The 18,022-nt window shown below is 36.3% G+C and overlaps 1 protein-coding gene across 1 annotated transcript; it reads right to left on the bottom strand.

The window, feature by feature from the left end:
• Positions 1-306: 306 nt before the first annotated feature.
• On the bottom strand, positions 307-17,760 carry RIMOC1 (RAB7A interacting MON1-CCZ1 complex subunit 1). Its single transcript, XM_012777775.3, has 6 exons — positions 17,582-17,760; positions 14,120-14,226; positions 12,152-12,298; positions 10,303-10,434; positions 9,264-9,378; positions 307-4,056 (listed from the first exon to the last, which is right to left on the bottom strand). The coding sequence occupies exons 1-6, from the start codon at positions 17,679-17,681 to the stop codon at positions 3,773-3,775; spliced, it is 885 nt and encodes a 294-aa protein (XP_012633229.1). The 5' UTR covers positions 17,682-17,760; the 3' UTR covers positions 307-3,772.
• Positions 17,761-18,022: the final 262 nt, after the last annotated feature.

Raw genomic sequence — 18,022 nt, 5'->3', positions numbered from 1 at the left:
TTAACACATACAAAATGTGTTCATTGTTTTATCATATACCAGAGTAAAAAGCATTGTAACTGTTATGGTCTACAGATTATTCTCCAACTGTGTGGGGGATGGAAAGTTGTACAAAAAGCACCCAGTAAAACCCTCATAATTGTAGCAACCAGTGAGACCCAAGTGGTCAACAAGGGTCATGAAGGCAAAGTGGAAATTCCCAGTTTCTGAAAGTTTTCGTTTTCTCAGGTTTGAAATCTAAATTAATACTTCTCTGAGGACTATATATTCCTATATGCCTTGTCAACCACTGGTATAGAGGGCATGGCAGTTTGGAATCTAATAGCAGCAACCTTTTTTTTGTGTGCAGTTTGGCATTTAGAATCATGCCTCATTAATTCATAAAATATTACTAAGGGCCAACCATACATTAAGCACTATGTACATACATAAATTTTTAAAATACAGAGTTTACCAACTCTTAATAGTAATGAAAATAATTACAAAACAATGTGATCAGTATAATGACATGGGAGGGGAAGATTAAGGGAACAGAACAAAGTAGTATCTAATTTTGACTGGAAAGGGCTAAAAAAAGCTTCTGAGCATATCACTGAAGCAAAGTCCTAAAAAACAGATAGGTATTCACTTGGCCACATAGAAAGACACAGAAACAGGCCAGGTGCGGTGGCTCACGCCTGTAATCCTAGCACTCTTGGGAGGCCAAGGCGGGTGGATCGCTCAAGGTCAGGAGTTTGAAACCAGCCTGAGCAAGAGGCGAAACCCCAGCCTACTAAAAATAGAAGAAAATTAATTGGTCAACTAATAATATATAGAAAAAAATTAGCTGGGCATGGTGGTGCATGCCTGTATTCCCAGCTACTCGGAAGGCTGAGGCAGTAGGATCACCTGAGCCCAGGAGTTTGAGGTTGCTGTAGGCTAGGCTGACGCCACTCTAGCCAGGGCAACAGAGTGAGATTCTGTTTAAAAAAAAAAAAAAAAAAGACAGACACAGAAACAATAATAATGTCTACAAGAGTAATGAGGCTGAAAAAACACAAAATACATTTTAGAAAGGAATTGGAAGTACTTGCAATTGATTGATCATGATGCTCTTAAAGGAGGAGAGATAGTCTGTGGTTCTAAAAACCATATTAATAATGATTTCAATCTTTATACTTAGAAAGCACAAGGTATTTTCATAGTAAGACTTGTTAAAATGCTAATTTAAATAAAAGTCTTCTTAGCTATAATAGGATAAGCAAGGGGGCTGAGGCAAGGATGGGGAGAGATTCTCCTCTCCCTGAAGGCTGTACTAGAATTTTTATGTTTATGAAGAAGGAATCTGGGTTTTAAAAGTTTCAGGAACACTGGACTAGAACATGATTACTCAAGATGACTGCAGAGGTGACTCTGGGAAAGTAGGTATTCCATGTTACCCTGCTCTCTCTGTGGAAGACCCAAAGATAAAACAAGAAATAGAAAAGATTTTATATGAATGATGAAGACTCATTGTTTGGACATACTGAATTTAAAATTACCACAGGATGTCTCAGTGAAGACACTTAATAGGCAGTTTGAAATAAGGTTTAGGGAGCAAGACAGAAGCTGAGATTCAACTTAAAGGTTTGGGAGTCAGTCTGATATTACAGGTGGTAAAAGAAGCCATAGCTATAAATGACACTGCTTAAGAATATAAAGAAAAAAGTTAGGGGGAGAAGGAGGACAGAACTCTAGTGAATATCAAAACCTAGCGATCTATAGAGTGGGCAGAAAATGAGATGCCACAAGGGAAATGAGGGAGACAGCAGAGATGAAACTTGTAGCATATATTAGCTTTTTATAGCAAATAGGCAACCTTTTTTCCTCTAAAGCAGGGGGAAAAGAATAAAGTTGGTAAATATAAGTTGACCTCTTAACAAGTCTCAATTTCCTGTATGATTGGAGGAAGGGCCATATGTTAGGGAATGGCCAGAGGGCCTAAGGAAAGTGATGGAAGTTTGGTTCAGGCACAGTGGGAGAAGGGAGAGAGGCCACCCTAGTAATAAACAGAATGCTTACACTGAGAGGTTTTCTAAAATTAAAGGGAGACACTTGCAGTGATTCTACTTTGAAGGACTGCATGTCCTTCATGCAGAACTCAGCATCCCAGAAAAGGTAGATAGCAAATAGGATTAACTCAGTTGAGGGCTTGCAGAATGACTAGGCAAAGGACAAAGGGAAGAAGGAACAACTAATAAGAATAGTTGATACAGTGCTCCATAAAGCTGAGGGTAGACAGGGAAGCAAGAAAATCTGAAGGGCTGATAGCTCAGGAGTAAGGGGAGCAGTCAAGAAAGGGAGGCTATGAAGAATCTAAAGATTGTAGAAAGGATAAAAAAATATATATATATACACACACATATAGGAGAAAAATATATAAAATAAGGAAGTGAAAAAGCTGAAAAGATGAAGAGTTGTCATCAGTTACTAAAATTTAAGATTTCAGAAAGAGAAACTCAACATGGTGACATTCAAGGTGCGGCCATGGGAGTGAACAGCTGGAATATGACAAAGTCCCTGGGGTAGAAGTCCAGGATATCAGCAAGGTATCAGAATGACCATCCCAAAATGACAATAGGAGTTGAGGTAGACAGAATGACCATGAACACAGTATGAAGTTAGGTTCGTTAGCCTTTAACACTTCCCCCGATTATTAAAGGGAAAAAATATTAAAATTTCTATACAATATGAAAAGATGTAGCCTAAAAGCATATGAACTAATGGTGGGCTAACCTAACTTGATTTTTATCTTCATTACTCATTTGAGAAGCCATGCATTTTTTAAAACAAAATAGGAAAATCATTTTAAAATTTTTATAAAATACCCATAAGAAGAAAAATTTTAAATACAATTAGTAACATATGGCAAAATAATTAAACACAATGATTCCTTTGTGGAGTCTTTCATTATTTATCTTACTAGAAATGGAATCTAAATATTAGTCATAGTCTTATTTCATTTTGCCTACATTTATATCCATAGTATATATTCAAAACAATGAGGTGACTTGATTTTAATCTTTGAAGCATGGCAAACTTCAAGATAAGGAGATTAAAAAATAATCTAAAGATGGTTAAAATGGTAAGTTGTTATATTATATATATTTTACCACAATAAAAAAATAATCTAAACTAATAGAAATAAATCTTTGTAAAGCTAAATTGGGTTACTCTTCATTATTAGTTACAGGACATCTGTAATTCAAACTGAGTTAGAATAACATACATGTCATTTTAGTAACTATAGAATCATTACTTTTACAGCTGCAGTCCCCAACTCCTGGACGAGTACTGGAGGGACCTCAGAGCTCTGCCCTACCCTCCTACCCTTACCCCTGCACCTGCTGGTCTGTGGAAAAATTGTCTTCCATGAAAGTTAGGAAAGGGGGGTACACAGCAGAAGATGAGCAGTGGCAAGGGCTCAAAGCTTCATCTGTGGTTGGAGTCGCTCTCCATAGCTCACATCACTGCCTGAGCTCCCCTACAACACCCCCACCCCAGTCAGTGGAAAAACTGTCTTCCATGAAACTAGTCCCTGGTGTCAAAAAGCTTGGGGACTGCTGCTTTACGGGTTTAAGAATATATAATAAAAGATGGTGATGGCATTTAAAGAAGGGTACCCATGCTGTATGTCTTTATGCAGTGTAATATTCTTGTTAATATGTCTTCTTTTCTGGAACTTTCTTTTCCATTTTATGGGTCTTTTTGTTTTTCTGTTTGAACTAGATGAACTTACTAGTAGATGAACTTACTAGTTACAGTGATGCTGAAAGAAGTTTAAAATTTGTTTTGCATTTGTTGTATTCCATTCTTGTTCTTTCAGGGGTCCTTCACACACAGACACATACTTCTTCAAAATTTTTTCTCCTACTTCTCGGAAATCCAAGGGTTCTTTGTGTGTAGTGCAGCTTGCTCCAGAAACACCAGTATCCATTTCATGATTTTCTGCTTGTTGATCAGCACAATGCTTCAATCCCCAGTAACACATTTCACCACTGTACATCATAGCCAGCAAATGAATGTCACTAAATATTCCTGGGAAAGTCATTTAGGTTGACAGATTAGAATTCAAAGTTTAAAAAGAAACCCTAGTTATTAACTAACTGTAATAAATTCCTTTTGTCATTAAGCATTTTTCATTCTCATCTAATAGTAACCATTTAGAAGCCAAATATCACTAATATAACCCTCATTACATTTTTATCTCTATTTCACCCACTAAAAACGCCCACTATAAAAAAAAAACACAGAGAACTATCAAAGCAATTTTTAAAAGAACCATTTAGGTAAGTGTTCTTAACCTTTCTGGGATCCTCTTAAGGATTTCTTTGAGAATCTAATCCAGGATATAAAGCCAAAATTATGCAATTTCAGAGTACTTATAAACTCCCAGAATTCCATCCATGGACACAACTTTTAATTAGGGGTACGCTGTAAGATCATTAATATAGCTAAAGTTAAATATCCTACATCTCCTATATGTCTCTAAGTGTCTACAGAAATTATTATGCATAATCATGCCTGAGAGGTCATACAATCCTAAATTATTAAAGAAGTTGTTTTGTATTACCAGGAAAAAAATACGCTGCAAAATTTTTATCAAAAATTGAATACTGGCCGGGCACAGTGGCTCACGCCCGTTATCCTAGCTCTCTAGGAGGCCAAGGCGGGCAGATTGCTCAAGGTCAGGAGTTCGAAACCAGCCTGAGCAAGAGTGAGACCCCATCTCTACTATAAATAGAAAGAAATTAATTGGCCAACTAATATATATAGAAAAAATTAGCCGGGCATGGTGGCGCATGCCTGTAGTCCCAGCTACTTGGGAGGCTGCTTGAGACAGGAGGATTGCTTGAGCCCAGGAGTTTGAGGTTGCTATGAGCCATGCTGTCGCCAAGGCACTCACTCTAGCCCGGGCAACAAAGTGAGACTCTGTCTCAGAAAAAAGAAAAATTGAATGCATTCTTCTTATGGGTAGTTTTTCCAATAGGCAATTACATAATTAAACATTTACAGTACATAAAGTATATTAATTTGGCAGAAAGACAAATAGCCCTATTAGAATCAAAAACATTTGGGTATAAATTACTGGCTTTGTAACTTTGGGCAAGTCACCAATGCTTTTTGAGTTTCAGTTTATAAATCTAAAAAATGAGGATTCCACATGCTCTATCTAATTCATGGAGTTTTCTTAAGGAATGTATAAAATAAAAATGTATCCGAGTTTTAAAAACTATGAAGTGTTATTAAAATATATTAACATTTAACTTCCTACGGCCATTAAAGTAAAAATAAGTGATTTATCCTAACATAATTCTGTGATTAGAAAAGGTTATCTGAAATAAATGGGCATCATAATCTCAGCTGCTCACCTAATATGGTTCAAAAGAAATGACTATGACAGTACTAGAAATTCAACTTTCAAAACTGTGGCAGTTTTTGTTTTTAATCTATTGCAAGCTTTTTAAGGTCTCAGAATTTGTCCCCACTTCATCTCAAATTCTGCTTGTAAATAGTAGCAAGAGACACAACAGGTTCAGCAAAATAGCTGATTCATTAACATATCAGTAAAAAAATAACCACTGAAGAGCAGAATCTGAGACATGCATTCACAAAAAACATGATAGAATATACTATATTATGCTTTGCATGTACAAAACAAATTTTACTTAATAAGTATAAAGTATGTTACATATAATCATTTCTTTTTACTTTACTCCTTTGTAGTTAAAAGATCATAAGCCTCAAAGAAAAGGCTGGATACAGCATTGGGTATTATTCAGAATGATTTTTTATTAGATATAGCATTTGACTGGATATATATCCTTTTTATTTTGTGATCCTATACTCTATCTAGTTATTCCTAAAAAGACCAGTGTAGAAAAGTAAGGAGAGAGATGCAAAAATGGAGGGAAAGTTGAATTACCAAACAGGCTAGAACTTTGGGAGGAAGAGCTGAAGTTATGTCCCACAAAGTGAAGCTACGTGGTGAGAAATGTTTTCCTAAGGGAGATCTGAGAAACAATTTTTGCCCACTCTTTAGGTTAACCTCATTCTTTATATTAGCAACAAAGAGTAACCCATGACGAAGATACAGAGATATCCTACCAGAAAGGCATTTCTAGAAAGAGAATGAATGGGTGTTATGATAAATGGTGGTTCTCAAACTTTTGCTTGCATTTGAATTACATTGTAGACTTACTAAAATACTGATAGCTGGCCCCTCACCCCAGTTTCACATTCAGGTATGGGGTTGGGTCTATGAATTTGCATCTTTTTAAAATAACTCCTAAGACTTAAGGTGATTCTGATGCTTCTGGTCCAAAGAGTACTTTTAAAACTACTGCATTAAAATACCAAAGGAAGAGATGACCAAGGTAAAAATTAGGTACATTTTTCTTCTCTATTCCTACAAGGAGCCCACTACTCTTTAGATACAAGCTCTTTGTTTCTATAAATTTTCTTGATATTTTCTTTTTCTGTTAATACTCAGCATGTTTTTTCAATAAAACACTTTAACTGTGCATGCCCTTGGTAAATGCATATGTGGGAAGGGCGTATGTGACATGGGGGGTGTAGGTGGGGATGGAGAAGGAGAATAACCTATCAAGTGAGAGGGCAGAAAGGTGACTTTCTCACAAAAAAAGTGGCTAGACTGGCACCTTCTGAGAGCAGTGATGTCCAAATCTGCCTACATCATAACAATTTAGGCTGCTTATTAAAAATAGATTCCTGGGCTTCATATATTGAATCAGAAACTGCATGAGATACACATAAATCTGTACTTTAAAAAAAATTTTGCTATGTTATATATGTATGTATTTATGGGGTACATGTGAAATTTTGTTGCATGCATAGAATATGTAACGACCAAGCTGGTGTATTTCGGGTATCCATCACCTGAATATCATTTCTATGTGTTCGGTACATTTCAAGTCCTTTCCTAGCTATTTTGAAAAATATAATACATTGTTGTTCACTATAGCCATTCTACTCTGCTATCAAATATCAGAACTTATTCCTTCTTTCTAATTGTATGTTTGTACCATTAACCAACCTCTCTTCATCATGTTCCCACACTCTGTTAGTGATATCAGTTCAGATCTGCAGGGGAGAGAGAGTCTTCAGTGGTATTAAAAAGGGCATAAACCATGGGTGTAAAAGCTGGACAGTATTTTGATTTTCCCCCATTTGATTTCAGGTTTATTCTGACAAGGCTATTTTTACAAGCTCTTTGTCTGATGAGTCCATGTCCAAAGATTAAAATTCTCTGGCCCCACTTCATGGAAGAGTGAGGCTCAGAGCTGAGGTACATGGGCTTATTGTATACATTTGGTAGTTTTTGAAAGCTGAAAATTTAATGACATACAGGTAATGTCTAAACAACAGTATGATTATCTTGCCTTGGAAAAAGAAACAAAAATTATACATTGTTTTACCTAAAATTAGGTAACATCACTAAAATATGGCCACAAAAATATTCTGATGCCCTATATAGAACTTTTCTCCCTAAATATTAAGAACTATTCAGAATTACAGTTTAGGTTGGCTAACAAAAAGTAATTAGAGCCTCTCCAATGGAGTATTAGGAGTAATTTAGCCAATAAAAGCAGGTTGCCTTGCTTCTAATCTAATCATCTTCAGAGAGATGGATTTGGGCAAAGTAAGCTTTAGATGAGAACAAGAAGCCAACACCATAAGAGGACTGACGGCTCTGGCAAAACTACTGTGCTGCCTGTATTGTTTTCTTTTATCCTGGAAAATGACTTTAAATGACTTTAATTGGTTGATTTGTTATCTGGAAGAACTAATAACTAATATAATAATATTTGAGGGCTGTCTGGAAAAAATCCAGCATATAATATGAAAAATGGAGACATCTATGGCTGGATATTTTCCAGACATTCCTTCTATACTTTCCATAAATAAATCAAAATACCCTACGTTTGTAAAAATGACATGCCCATTAGGGAGTTCTTTGTATTCACAAAATAAGTCACTTTAGGATAAAGTGTTTCTCTTAATGAACAGAAAGTAACAATTTTTGGACACCATGTTAATAACACTTAAATCATCTTGTTTTATCTATGAAATGTTTTTAAATAGGAAGGAAAAGCTTGAAGAGGCTATAAAGAAATAAGAAGAATCAAAATTCTAGAGTTTTTCCCAAGTTTTCTTATGATAAAGTGTAAGAAGAAAAGTTCACATATATGATCTAATGTCACTCGCAGCTATGTGACCTTAAGCAGGTCACCTAGTTATCCTGGACCTCAGTTTCTCAACTTATAAAGAGATGTTAAAAGTAAGTGGTTCTTCTCTCCCCCACATTCCAGTCTAAAACCCAAATGATGATCTACATTCAGTTCCTAGAATTTTCAAGTACACAGATGTTTGTGGCAGAAACTTACAGTTGCTATCCAGAATTCATTCTCTCCCCCTCCTTCCCCCTCAACCCCTCCCAACCCCCCCCCACCTTCTTAGTAAAGAACCTTAATTTTATTTGGGATGACAATATATCAGGTTAAGAACTGTACTTCCCAGGTTTCCTTAAAGCTAAGTAAAGTCATCTGATTAAATTCTAGCCAGTAAAATGGAGGCCATAAGAAACTTCTGAAAAGGCTGCTCTAAAAGAGGTGACTTGGCTGAAAGAAATTCCCTTTTGCCATTCCTGTAGCCTGAAACACAGGTGAGATAGGGGCTCCAAGAGCGCCTTGGGATACTGAGAATGGAAGCAGTATTGTAAACAGGGATACATGCCAGCAACTTTGGAAAGGATCATATATGTTGTACTCTATATAAAATGCCTCCCTCTGAAGCTGAAGGGCTCTGTTCTAAAGATAATGAAAGAAAAAATAACATAATGATGCCATGGAGCAACCATACCAGCTCTAGACCATTTCTATGTGAAAGATCACCAAATGTCTACTTTGTTTAAAAGTTACTTCTGGTCTGTTGCAAGTAGCCAAACCTAGTTCTGATAAAATGCTGATTGGGGCTGTGTGGGATGTGAAATACATAAAAATAACACAACTCTTCCAAAATTACTAAACAGAAGAGATTAGGAGTACTTTTCTACATTACATAAAAAGATTCTAATCTTTAAACTTTTTAAAAGCCCTTTTATTACTTTTTTGTCTATAATTGAGCTTGAAATTTATTTAAATCAAAGTAAAATCTAATAAAACTTCCAAAAATCTTAAAAAGACTTAAATCACTTATAAAACTTTAAAAACAGATCACATTACCTGCACTCAGTAATTTAGCCGTGTCTAGGTCTTGGAAAGAAACCCCTTCATTTAACTGGATAGGACACCGATAATTTAGCATCTGTAGCAAGTAATTGATTCCATCAACAAGGTACTAAACGAAAGTAAAAGCCAAAGAATTAAAATAATTATATTCAGAGTTGTATAAACTTCAAATATTGTTTTCCATTCTTTATTCGAGAAAAAATGGGCCAATATATATTATATGTATAGCTTATGACTATTACATTTCAATGGTATAAGGTCCCACCACTCCAAGACTTTCATAATGTAAGTATACACCTTCAAATGCTCCAATTAGTAAGAGTCTAGGAAAAAAAAATGTTAACCATGGACACATTTCATTAGTATACTTGTCAAAGATGGTAGAAGAAAAAGGATAAAGATAATAAAGATGTGTTCAATAACAATTTATTAAAAACATGTATATACTTATAATTTAGAAATATTATGATCAAACTTTTATATCTGAAAAGTGACCTTCCATTTCTAATCCCACCTAAACTACGTGTACATTTAATACAAGTCCAAATCCTTAGTATACAAAACTAAGACCCATGTCTTTGGATTTAATGATTTGGTCAGAACAAGAAAGATGAATCAGAGGGCCACGATTTTCTAAGAGCAGGGTCATGTGGGTTTTTTAGGAAGACTGTGCTGACAGAGGCTCCCAACCAAGTGTTTCCTTTAGCCTACACACACACACACACACACGCACACACACACACAAAATGCTTAGAAATAGATATAGTTTATCTTATATTTAAAATAATAAAAATCCAGATCTTAAAAAAAGCAGGTAGAACTCCCCAGTTTACACAGTGCTTCCATGTATTATCTTATTTAGTCTTCAAAACAATCCCAATTTATTTAAGATTAATCAGCCAGTAAGTGAAAGATCTAGAATACAAACCTAGACAGACCCTTTGATTCTACTACTCTTACTATTACAGCAAAGATAGCTTCTTGAAACCTATAAATATTAACAACCAAAAATGTGTAAGAAATGCCTTTTTACCTTTTTAAGCAAAGTAGATTTTCTCAAGAGCCACTCTCTTCTTTTCGTCAGAGAATGACAATACATATATAGTAGGGCTCCTCGTCTCCAAGAGAGACATTCCAGTAGCTCATCCCCGAGCAAATTGCAGTGCTGAAACACAAAGACATAGCTAAAAAGAGAACTTGGCATTTATAAAAGTCAAAGTTAAATTTCAAAAATTCAGCAATTACGTCACGTCACAAAATGTGCCCTTTGCTTACACAGGAATGCTTTACTTTGAATCAATTAGAAATATGGAAGTTTATTGGTACATGAAAATTAAAATAGTTCAATTTGCAAATAGTTTGATAAAATAATTTAAAAAGTATTTTAGTAGAAAATTACCCTAATATATTTGAAATACAAGTAGTCACAATCTGATTAAAAAGATAACTTCTCAGAAATACATTACTTGATGCAAGAACATATCTATTTCTATTACTGCTAGAATAAACTATCAAAAAGCTATACATAAAAATAATTTTAAGAAATCAAAACTTTTATGGCAACATGTTATTTAAATCTGGGGATGATTTGTTTCCACAGTTAGCCTTCCCTGATAAATATAGGAAACAAAAAACATATCTATCTCAGTATTAATAGATAGCATCCAGTTAAAGATGAAAATTATGTGGTTGAAAGAGTATCTAGGATTAGAGATATAAATCCTTTTTTTTTTTTTTGAGACAGAGTCTCTTTTCTGTTGCCTGGGATAGAGAACTGTAGCATCAGCCTAGCTCACAGCAACCTCAAACTCCTGGGCTCAAGCAATCCTCCTGTCTCAGCCTCCTAAGTAGCCGGGACTATAGGTATGCACCATAGCTCCTGGATAATTTTTTCTATTTTTAGTAGAGACAGGGTCTCGCTCTTGTTGAGGCTGGTCTAGCACTCCTGAGCTGAAGTGATTCTCCAGCCTTGGCCTCCTAGAATACTAGGATTACAGATGTGAGCCACCATGCTCACCTAGAGATATAAATCTTAGAATTACCTAAATAAAGATAATAGTAAAAAGCATGTGAATAAGTTGTCAAGCAGAGACAGAATAGAGACAATCAGAGGATAAAAGAGATATCCTATGGGTTATTCTTTCAACTTTAGTGCCTTTTTTTCTAGAATGAAAGAAAGGGTAGTTGCTAGGGAAAGAGCAAGAGAGGGCTTCTTACTTCCCAGGAGATGGCCTGGTTTGGTGGCTCACACCTGTAATGCCAGCCTTTTGGGAGGCCAAGATGGGAAGAAAATTAGCTGGGTGTGGTGATGCACTTTTGTAGTCCCAGCTACTTTGGACGCTGGGTGGGAGGATCATTTGAGCCAAGGAGGTCAAGGTTAGAGTGAGCTACGATCAAGCCACTGCACTGCAGCCTGGGCAGAGGAGCAAGATCCTGTCTCTTAAAAAAGAAAAAAAAAAAAGAAGGAGAAAAGAAGCATGTAGGAAGGAAGGGGATCACTACTAAGAAAGGCAGCAAATGTTCAGAAGGATGAAGACTATTAAAAGAACAAAAGATATGGTCATTGGATTAAGTGACCTTCAAGAAAACACAGCATCTGCAAAAAGTAAAGGGAACAGAAATGGGAGTATCTTAGAAAATGATTAGGTACTGTAATTATAATCTCATTATGCAAATTATGCAAATATTCTGAAACATTTATTAAAATATGATGCTTTATTTGTGACATTGGTCTGAAATATTGAGCTCTTATATTTCCCGCCTTCAATCTTAATTTAAAACAGAAACAAAGATACAATCAAGAAGAAAAAAATAGACTTCAAAAAGCAGGACAGCAAGAACTAGCAACATTCCACCATAATTTCCAAGAGTGCAAAACTTACTTTTGGATGCATATTATTTTCCTTAACTAAAATTTCCGGTTCTGAAAGAAAATTGATGAGCTCTTTTACTTTGTGTGAAGAAGAGTCTTCAGGAAAATCTTCATCTACTAGCTTGTTTTCCTCAAAATATGTCATGTCCAAAATAGCCTAAAGAAAAAAAAAAAGTACCTATAAATGATTTACATTTTAAAGGATAACTCTTACTGTTTAATCTTATACATATAGGTGCTTTATTAGACATTTAAGTCTTTTAGCACAGTATTTAAGTTTCAGAAGTAGGCAAAATACCTAGCTATAAACATAATTTGAGACAGACCTTATAGAAAACTTCATAGGTATTTTACTAAAGTACTGAATTAATGATTATCTTGTTTCCCTCCAAAAATAAGAGATTTGTTTTAATTAACATAAGTTAATTATATAAAATTATGAAAAATATAATTATTATATTCTTTGCTATTTATCCATATATAATCCCTGAAAACTTTCTAAATGCCTGCTATATCAAATTAAGGTTACCACCTATAGTTTTGTATAATGAATCTTCAAAGGATTTATGTTTTTCCAAACACACAGCCAGTAACTGGGGGACATATACCCTGCCACCCTATGAAGGAAGCATACCATCAACATTATGCAATTCAGACGCTAAGTCTCCGGCATTCCTAAATACTAGACACACTCTATTCCAGCATCTTAAAACTCCCCAGTCCTTTTTCTTTTTTCACTCTATCGGACTAAAACTAAGGAAACTGGGTTCTACTGTCAGTTCTACCACTAACCACCTAACTAACAAAGGTCAAGTCAATTTTCTCTTTTTTGAGCCTTCGTTTCTTCATTGGTAAAATGATAAATTGGACTAAATGCCTCTCTAAATTCCAGAATTAATTAACATATGTAAAGCACATTACAACATATGTAAGGAACATTACCTAGCACACAGTTAGTGATCCTGAAGTGGTAAGTGTTACTGTGTGGAAGGCCTAAGCCAGGAAGGAGAGAACATCATCCTACAGAGGATGATCTGTTGATTTAGAACCATAAATAGGGTTCAAGAAGACCTGGGAAATTTAAATCTGCATCCCTAGGTCTTTTGTCTTATTCAAGGAAGTAAATTAAAATATTTAGAACACTTCCATGTGAAAAAAAATGAGGTGTCATCCACCATATATGCAGACAAGCAGGAGCCTTCTGAAAGGAAACAAAGTAAAGCAAAGTACCTGCTGAATTATAACAGTTATTTGGGGTTTGTGAGTAGCTTTTAGGCGCAGTCAGCCATGATGTTTGAAGGCAGAAACCATCTTTATGTACCTTCTAACAGAAAGCACAGTGCCAGGCATGTAAATGCTACAAATGGGCAATTTGGAAGCTTAATTAAGTTTACTCCTATAACTGTTTCAGTTGTATTATCCCTTAACAATCAAGAAAGGCCATATGAAAACACTCTATCAATTACAAAGTGCTAAATAAATGTTAGTTACTATAATGAAATTATATTTCTTGATGTCAGCTTGTCTCAGCAGTATTCCAGAAAACAAAGAAAACAGGTACTGTCCACACAGAGGCCTGAATTTGAAAAGAAAATAAAAGAAAAAAGGAGGAACAGAAAAAAATCTCATGGACAGGAGTGATACTAGAAGGGGGAGCCACATTGAGATTCCTAAGAAAAGGTAGCTATAAGAGAAAAAAACATATTCAGGGCCCTTACAGAATTCCCTACTCTCTTTGAAACCATCAGGAACTTGGATACTGCATGCACTAGAATTCTGCTTTTTATCTGTAAATGGAAGCAAATCTGTTATCTGGAAGAATTTTTCCCTGACTTTTCTTATCAACACATCTCATAAATATTACCTCTATATATGGCATCAAAGTTCCAAGTCTATATGCTTTATACATACAGTTTTTTGAACAAATTAACACTTTAAATCTGCCGTTTTAAGATAGAGTTCACATCTATTTCAGTACCTGTGTGTAAAGCTCTAGAAGATCTGATGGATTTGAACATTTTTTCTCTTCTCCACATAGAAGTTTCAATTTTTCTAATGCTGCAGAGGCCCGAATTAAAAAGTGATCTGTAAGGAATAAAAACATGATAACTACTACACATAGTTTCAGAATGCTATTTAAACAAAAAAAATTATGTATCTGAAATGATGTGATGAAAATTGTGGTATATGGAGAAACAGCATGATAGTAATAATATCTTATCTAAAACATAAAATATATCAAAATGCCTAATCCTAATTAAAAACATTTATCATGGAAAGCAAAAGTCTGAAAACTTTCTGGATTCACTGTTGCCATTTCTTGAATGCAGTCTGTATTCAAATTCATAATACTTCTCTTATGATGTTGATGCACTTAATGTTTAAATAAAAACTTTCACTGGAATAGTACAAATATATATAAATCTAGAGAAAGGGTTTCCACTAAAAACTTACAATTTCATAAATGTAATTGTAAATGTTTTCTAAAAGAACACAACTGACCAAATTAAATGCCTCATAAAATGTCAACACTCTGAGCAATTATAACTTTACCATGTGTTTCTGGCTGCTACAATTAAAATTACATAATGCATCTGTGTATTTTATTTCCTTAAAAACTTAGAAATGAAACAAATTACCTAATTTCTTTAAAAAGTAGAAGAAAATGAACTAAACCCTTCTAATATGCCCAAGGATCACAATTCCCCCTCCCCCTTCACTGTCTCCTAATTTTTTCCCCTGTTTGTAATGTCATAATCCCTTAATTTATTGTATTATTTTACTTTTCTTATGTGCCCACTCCAAGGTACTATACACCCTTCTGCATCACCTCATGCAGTGAAATTGAGGTGTCAAGACACTAAAGTCCCTGAGTTTGCCCCTGTATGTTTCCCTTCTGAAATATATTCCATTTTTTCCTCACTGGCCAACACACAGATAATGTTGAACTTGTCTTCATGAAGGCCCATCTGATCCAGCCTCAGCAGTTACACAGGCAGATAAACTGTTCAATGTTGGAGCAAAAGCACCTACAAGTTATGTCTGCTGGCAATCATATGACCTTAAGTTTTCCCAAGTCAAGTCTACCTGTAGGTAGACAGGATTCTGCTTTAAAATCAACTATTCACCTGAATTGAAAGCTACTTCTTTAGCACTGTGTTCCTACCCCTAGCCCAGAAGTAACACCCATACAATGTCCCCCAAAAAAGATTCTACTATTAACTGAAATTGTATCAAACATGGCACTCCTTAGATGCATCTTTAGACTGTGTTGATATTTTCTTCTTAGCTTGCAGACTATTTTAAATGTAAAGACTTTCATTGTACTCACTAAACCATTGCTGCAGTATGTCACATGAACTCATGAAATAATTACTGTGGGGAGCAGTGTGACACAGCTCACATTTTGGAAAGCCCATAAAAATGCAGTAATTTTACTAGAACTATTTAGTCAAACGATTGGCAAGGCAAAAGATGAAAGTGATTCTTAATAGTCTCTGGAAAAAGTCCCTCTCATGGCATACTTCCAGATACTAAACATATTGTGCTTGTACAATGGGAAAGAAATGAACAAAAAATTGGCCAGAAATTTAAAAAGAGCATTCTTAGAAGGAATAATGTCTGCATCTGATCTAACTTGAAAAAGACAATGGGAAATATTAAACCCCTATAACCTAGTATAAATATGTAGCTGTTACACTAAAGGACAAATTTTGAATTAGTGTATTATTTTTGTTGTGTGGGAAAAGAATGTCAAGGTCAATTCAAATGCATGCAAATCTTGTTTTAATTAAATTTCATAAAAGAAAATCATGCTAGTTAATACTTTAATAAGATTAAACTGACTTTAATATTGATAATAGCTCCTAATATGAACCACTGTAGCAAGTTTTCAGAAGTATAAAGCCCCCAAACAAAAATAGAATACATGGCACCATTAACTTTTTTTTTTCTTTTTGAGACAGACTCGCTCTGTTGCCCCGGATAGAGTGCAGTGACATCATCATGGCTCACTGCAACCTCAAAACTCCTGGGCTCAAGCAATTCTCATGCCTCAGCCTCCGAGTAGCTGGGACTACGTGTGTGCCCCGCTAATTTTTACTATTTTTAGTTGCCCGGCTATTTTTTTTCTCTCTTTTTAGTAGAGACCAGGTCTCCCTCTTGCAGGTCTTGAACTCCTGACCTCAAGCGATCCTTCCGCCTCAGCCTCTCAGAGTGCTAAGATTACAGACGGAAGCCACCACCTCGCCAGCACTACTGACTTTTATTTCCAGCCCTCACTCATTCTAAACAGGATTAAACAACTGTTCCAAGGGAAATGAGAATGGCTATTGGATTCTGCGATAACTTAATAAAAAATTCTTTGATCTCTTTGGGCTCCTTCAAATGGAGCTGGAATTAGAGGTAACTCAGATACACTTCCAAGAATAGCTACTATTATCCAAGAACTATTCATGTGAAGCCTGGAATTCACTTACCACAAACCAAAAAACAAAAACAAACAAACAAATAAAACAAAAGTCAGCTTCAGGGTGGTCTACGGGTCACTGAAGAACACAATCCCGAGAAAAGATAATTTGTCAAAGAATCTTCACTGAAATGAAGGCATTTTATCACAGATTCTATTTAATAAATTCACCAACTATTCAATCGCTTGGGAAAATGTGCTAACACTGTTTTCCTATGAATCTGATGACAATGAGTCAGTCCACAAGAATTTTATAAACCTATCTGTAGTAATGACTCAAAACTCAAAAAGTATGAATGCAGAACCTACAGGCAGCTGAGAAGTAATGAAAAGAGAATTGGACTTAACATCAGAAGACCGAGGTAATTCTCTAAGCCAGTTTTTCCTAAAGAAACAGCTTAGACGTTTCCAAAACAAGTGTTCTAATGCAGAGCCCTTGTGGGAATTGAGAAGATATGTGCGAAAGAATACTCTAAATTACAACCAATGTAAATCTCTTCTGTAGAATACTGTTTACAGTTAAGTATTAAATCCAAAACATAAAACGGAAATTCACAACGCAGCAATGAAAAGGTAGGACGCTTATACCTGCCTATCTTTCCTGGATGCAAAACTACTATCACTAATTTAAACTTTTACGTGTACTTTGTTATTCAGACTCTACGCTTTTAACCCAATCGCTGAGACAGTTAAACCCGACAGCAAAGAACTGGCTGAGATACCCTTACGGGACAGATTTTCAAGGGTTCTGAAAAATACGGTTTCTAGCCGTATTTTGCAATAACGCTTTGGCTATGTGAGTTCTGGGGAGTGGGCAAACGACACCGCAGCGGAGATAAGAGCGCGAGACCTGGGAGAGCTACGGCCTGGGACCCCGACGGACCACTGGCTACAGCCTCCCGCTTTTACAGCCATCGAGCGCCAGCCCTGTAAAGCTGTTCGCCCCACCCACTCCCCTCTCCGCTCCCTCACCGTCTTCACCGGCAGCTTCACTAAGTTGCTGAATGTGGGCCTGAGCCATGTCCCCGAGCTCTTCCACTCGCCTCACCACAGTAGGGCCTGCGGCAGCCATGGCCACGACAGGCGGGCGCGCCCCGGCCCACGTGACCGTGCTGGCCTGAGATCACCTGATCCCCCAGAGCGGGCGGGGTATGGGGTGGAGTTCGCATGGTTGGTGGGAGGAGACATCAACTCCGGAAGAGGGCCGACCCAGGCCCGCAAAGGTCGTTCCGGGTTATTTTCTTCCTCCGGGACTTTCCCCAACCCTCCCACAATCCTGAGCAGCTAGGAAACTGTAGAGGGGGCGTGACGTAGAGGCACGCCTCTCTCTAAGCCAATCGGGAGCCAGCCATGGCCCCAGGCTGGCCCAATGGGAAGTCAGCTCTTTCCAGAAGGCGCGGGGAAGGCAGCTTG

Source organism: Microcebus murinus, chromosome 11, assembly GCF_040939455.1.
Source record: "Microcebus murinus isolate Inina chromosome 11, M.murinus_Inina_mat1.0, whole genome shotgun sequence".
NCBI classification, from domain to species: domain Eukaryota; kingdom Metazoa; phylum Chordata; class Mammalia; order Primates; family Cheirogaleidae; genus Microcebus; species Microcebus murinus.
Note: the sequence above shows the minus strand (reverse complement) of the source record. Positions and strands in the feature narration are given on the sequence as shown.

What these genes read in the sequence shown, in the direction of transcription:
- RIMOC1 (XM_012777775.3), bottom strand. Translation starts at nt 17,681, where the DNA reads ATGGCTGCCGCAGGCCCTACTGTGGTGAGGCGAGTGGAAGAGCTCGGG. An exon ending in TGAAGCTGCCGGTGAAGACG is followed by an intron (nt 14,227 to 17,581) that starts GTGAGGGAGCGG and finishes TATTCCTTACAG; the next exon opens with ATCACTTTTTAATTCGGGCC. An exon ending in TTCTAGAGCTTTACACACAG is followed by an intron (nt 12,299 to 14,119) that starts GTACTGAAATAG and finishes TTTTTTCTTTAG; the next exon opens with GCTATTTTGGACATGACATA.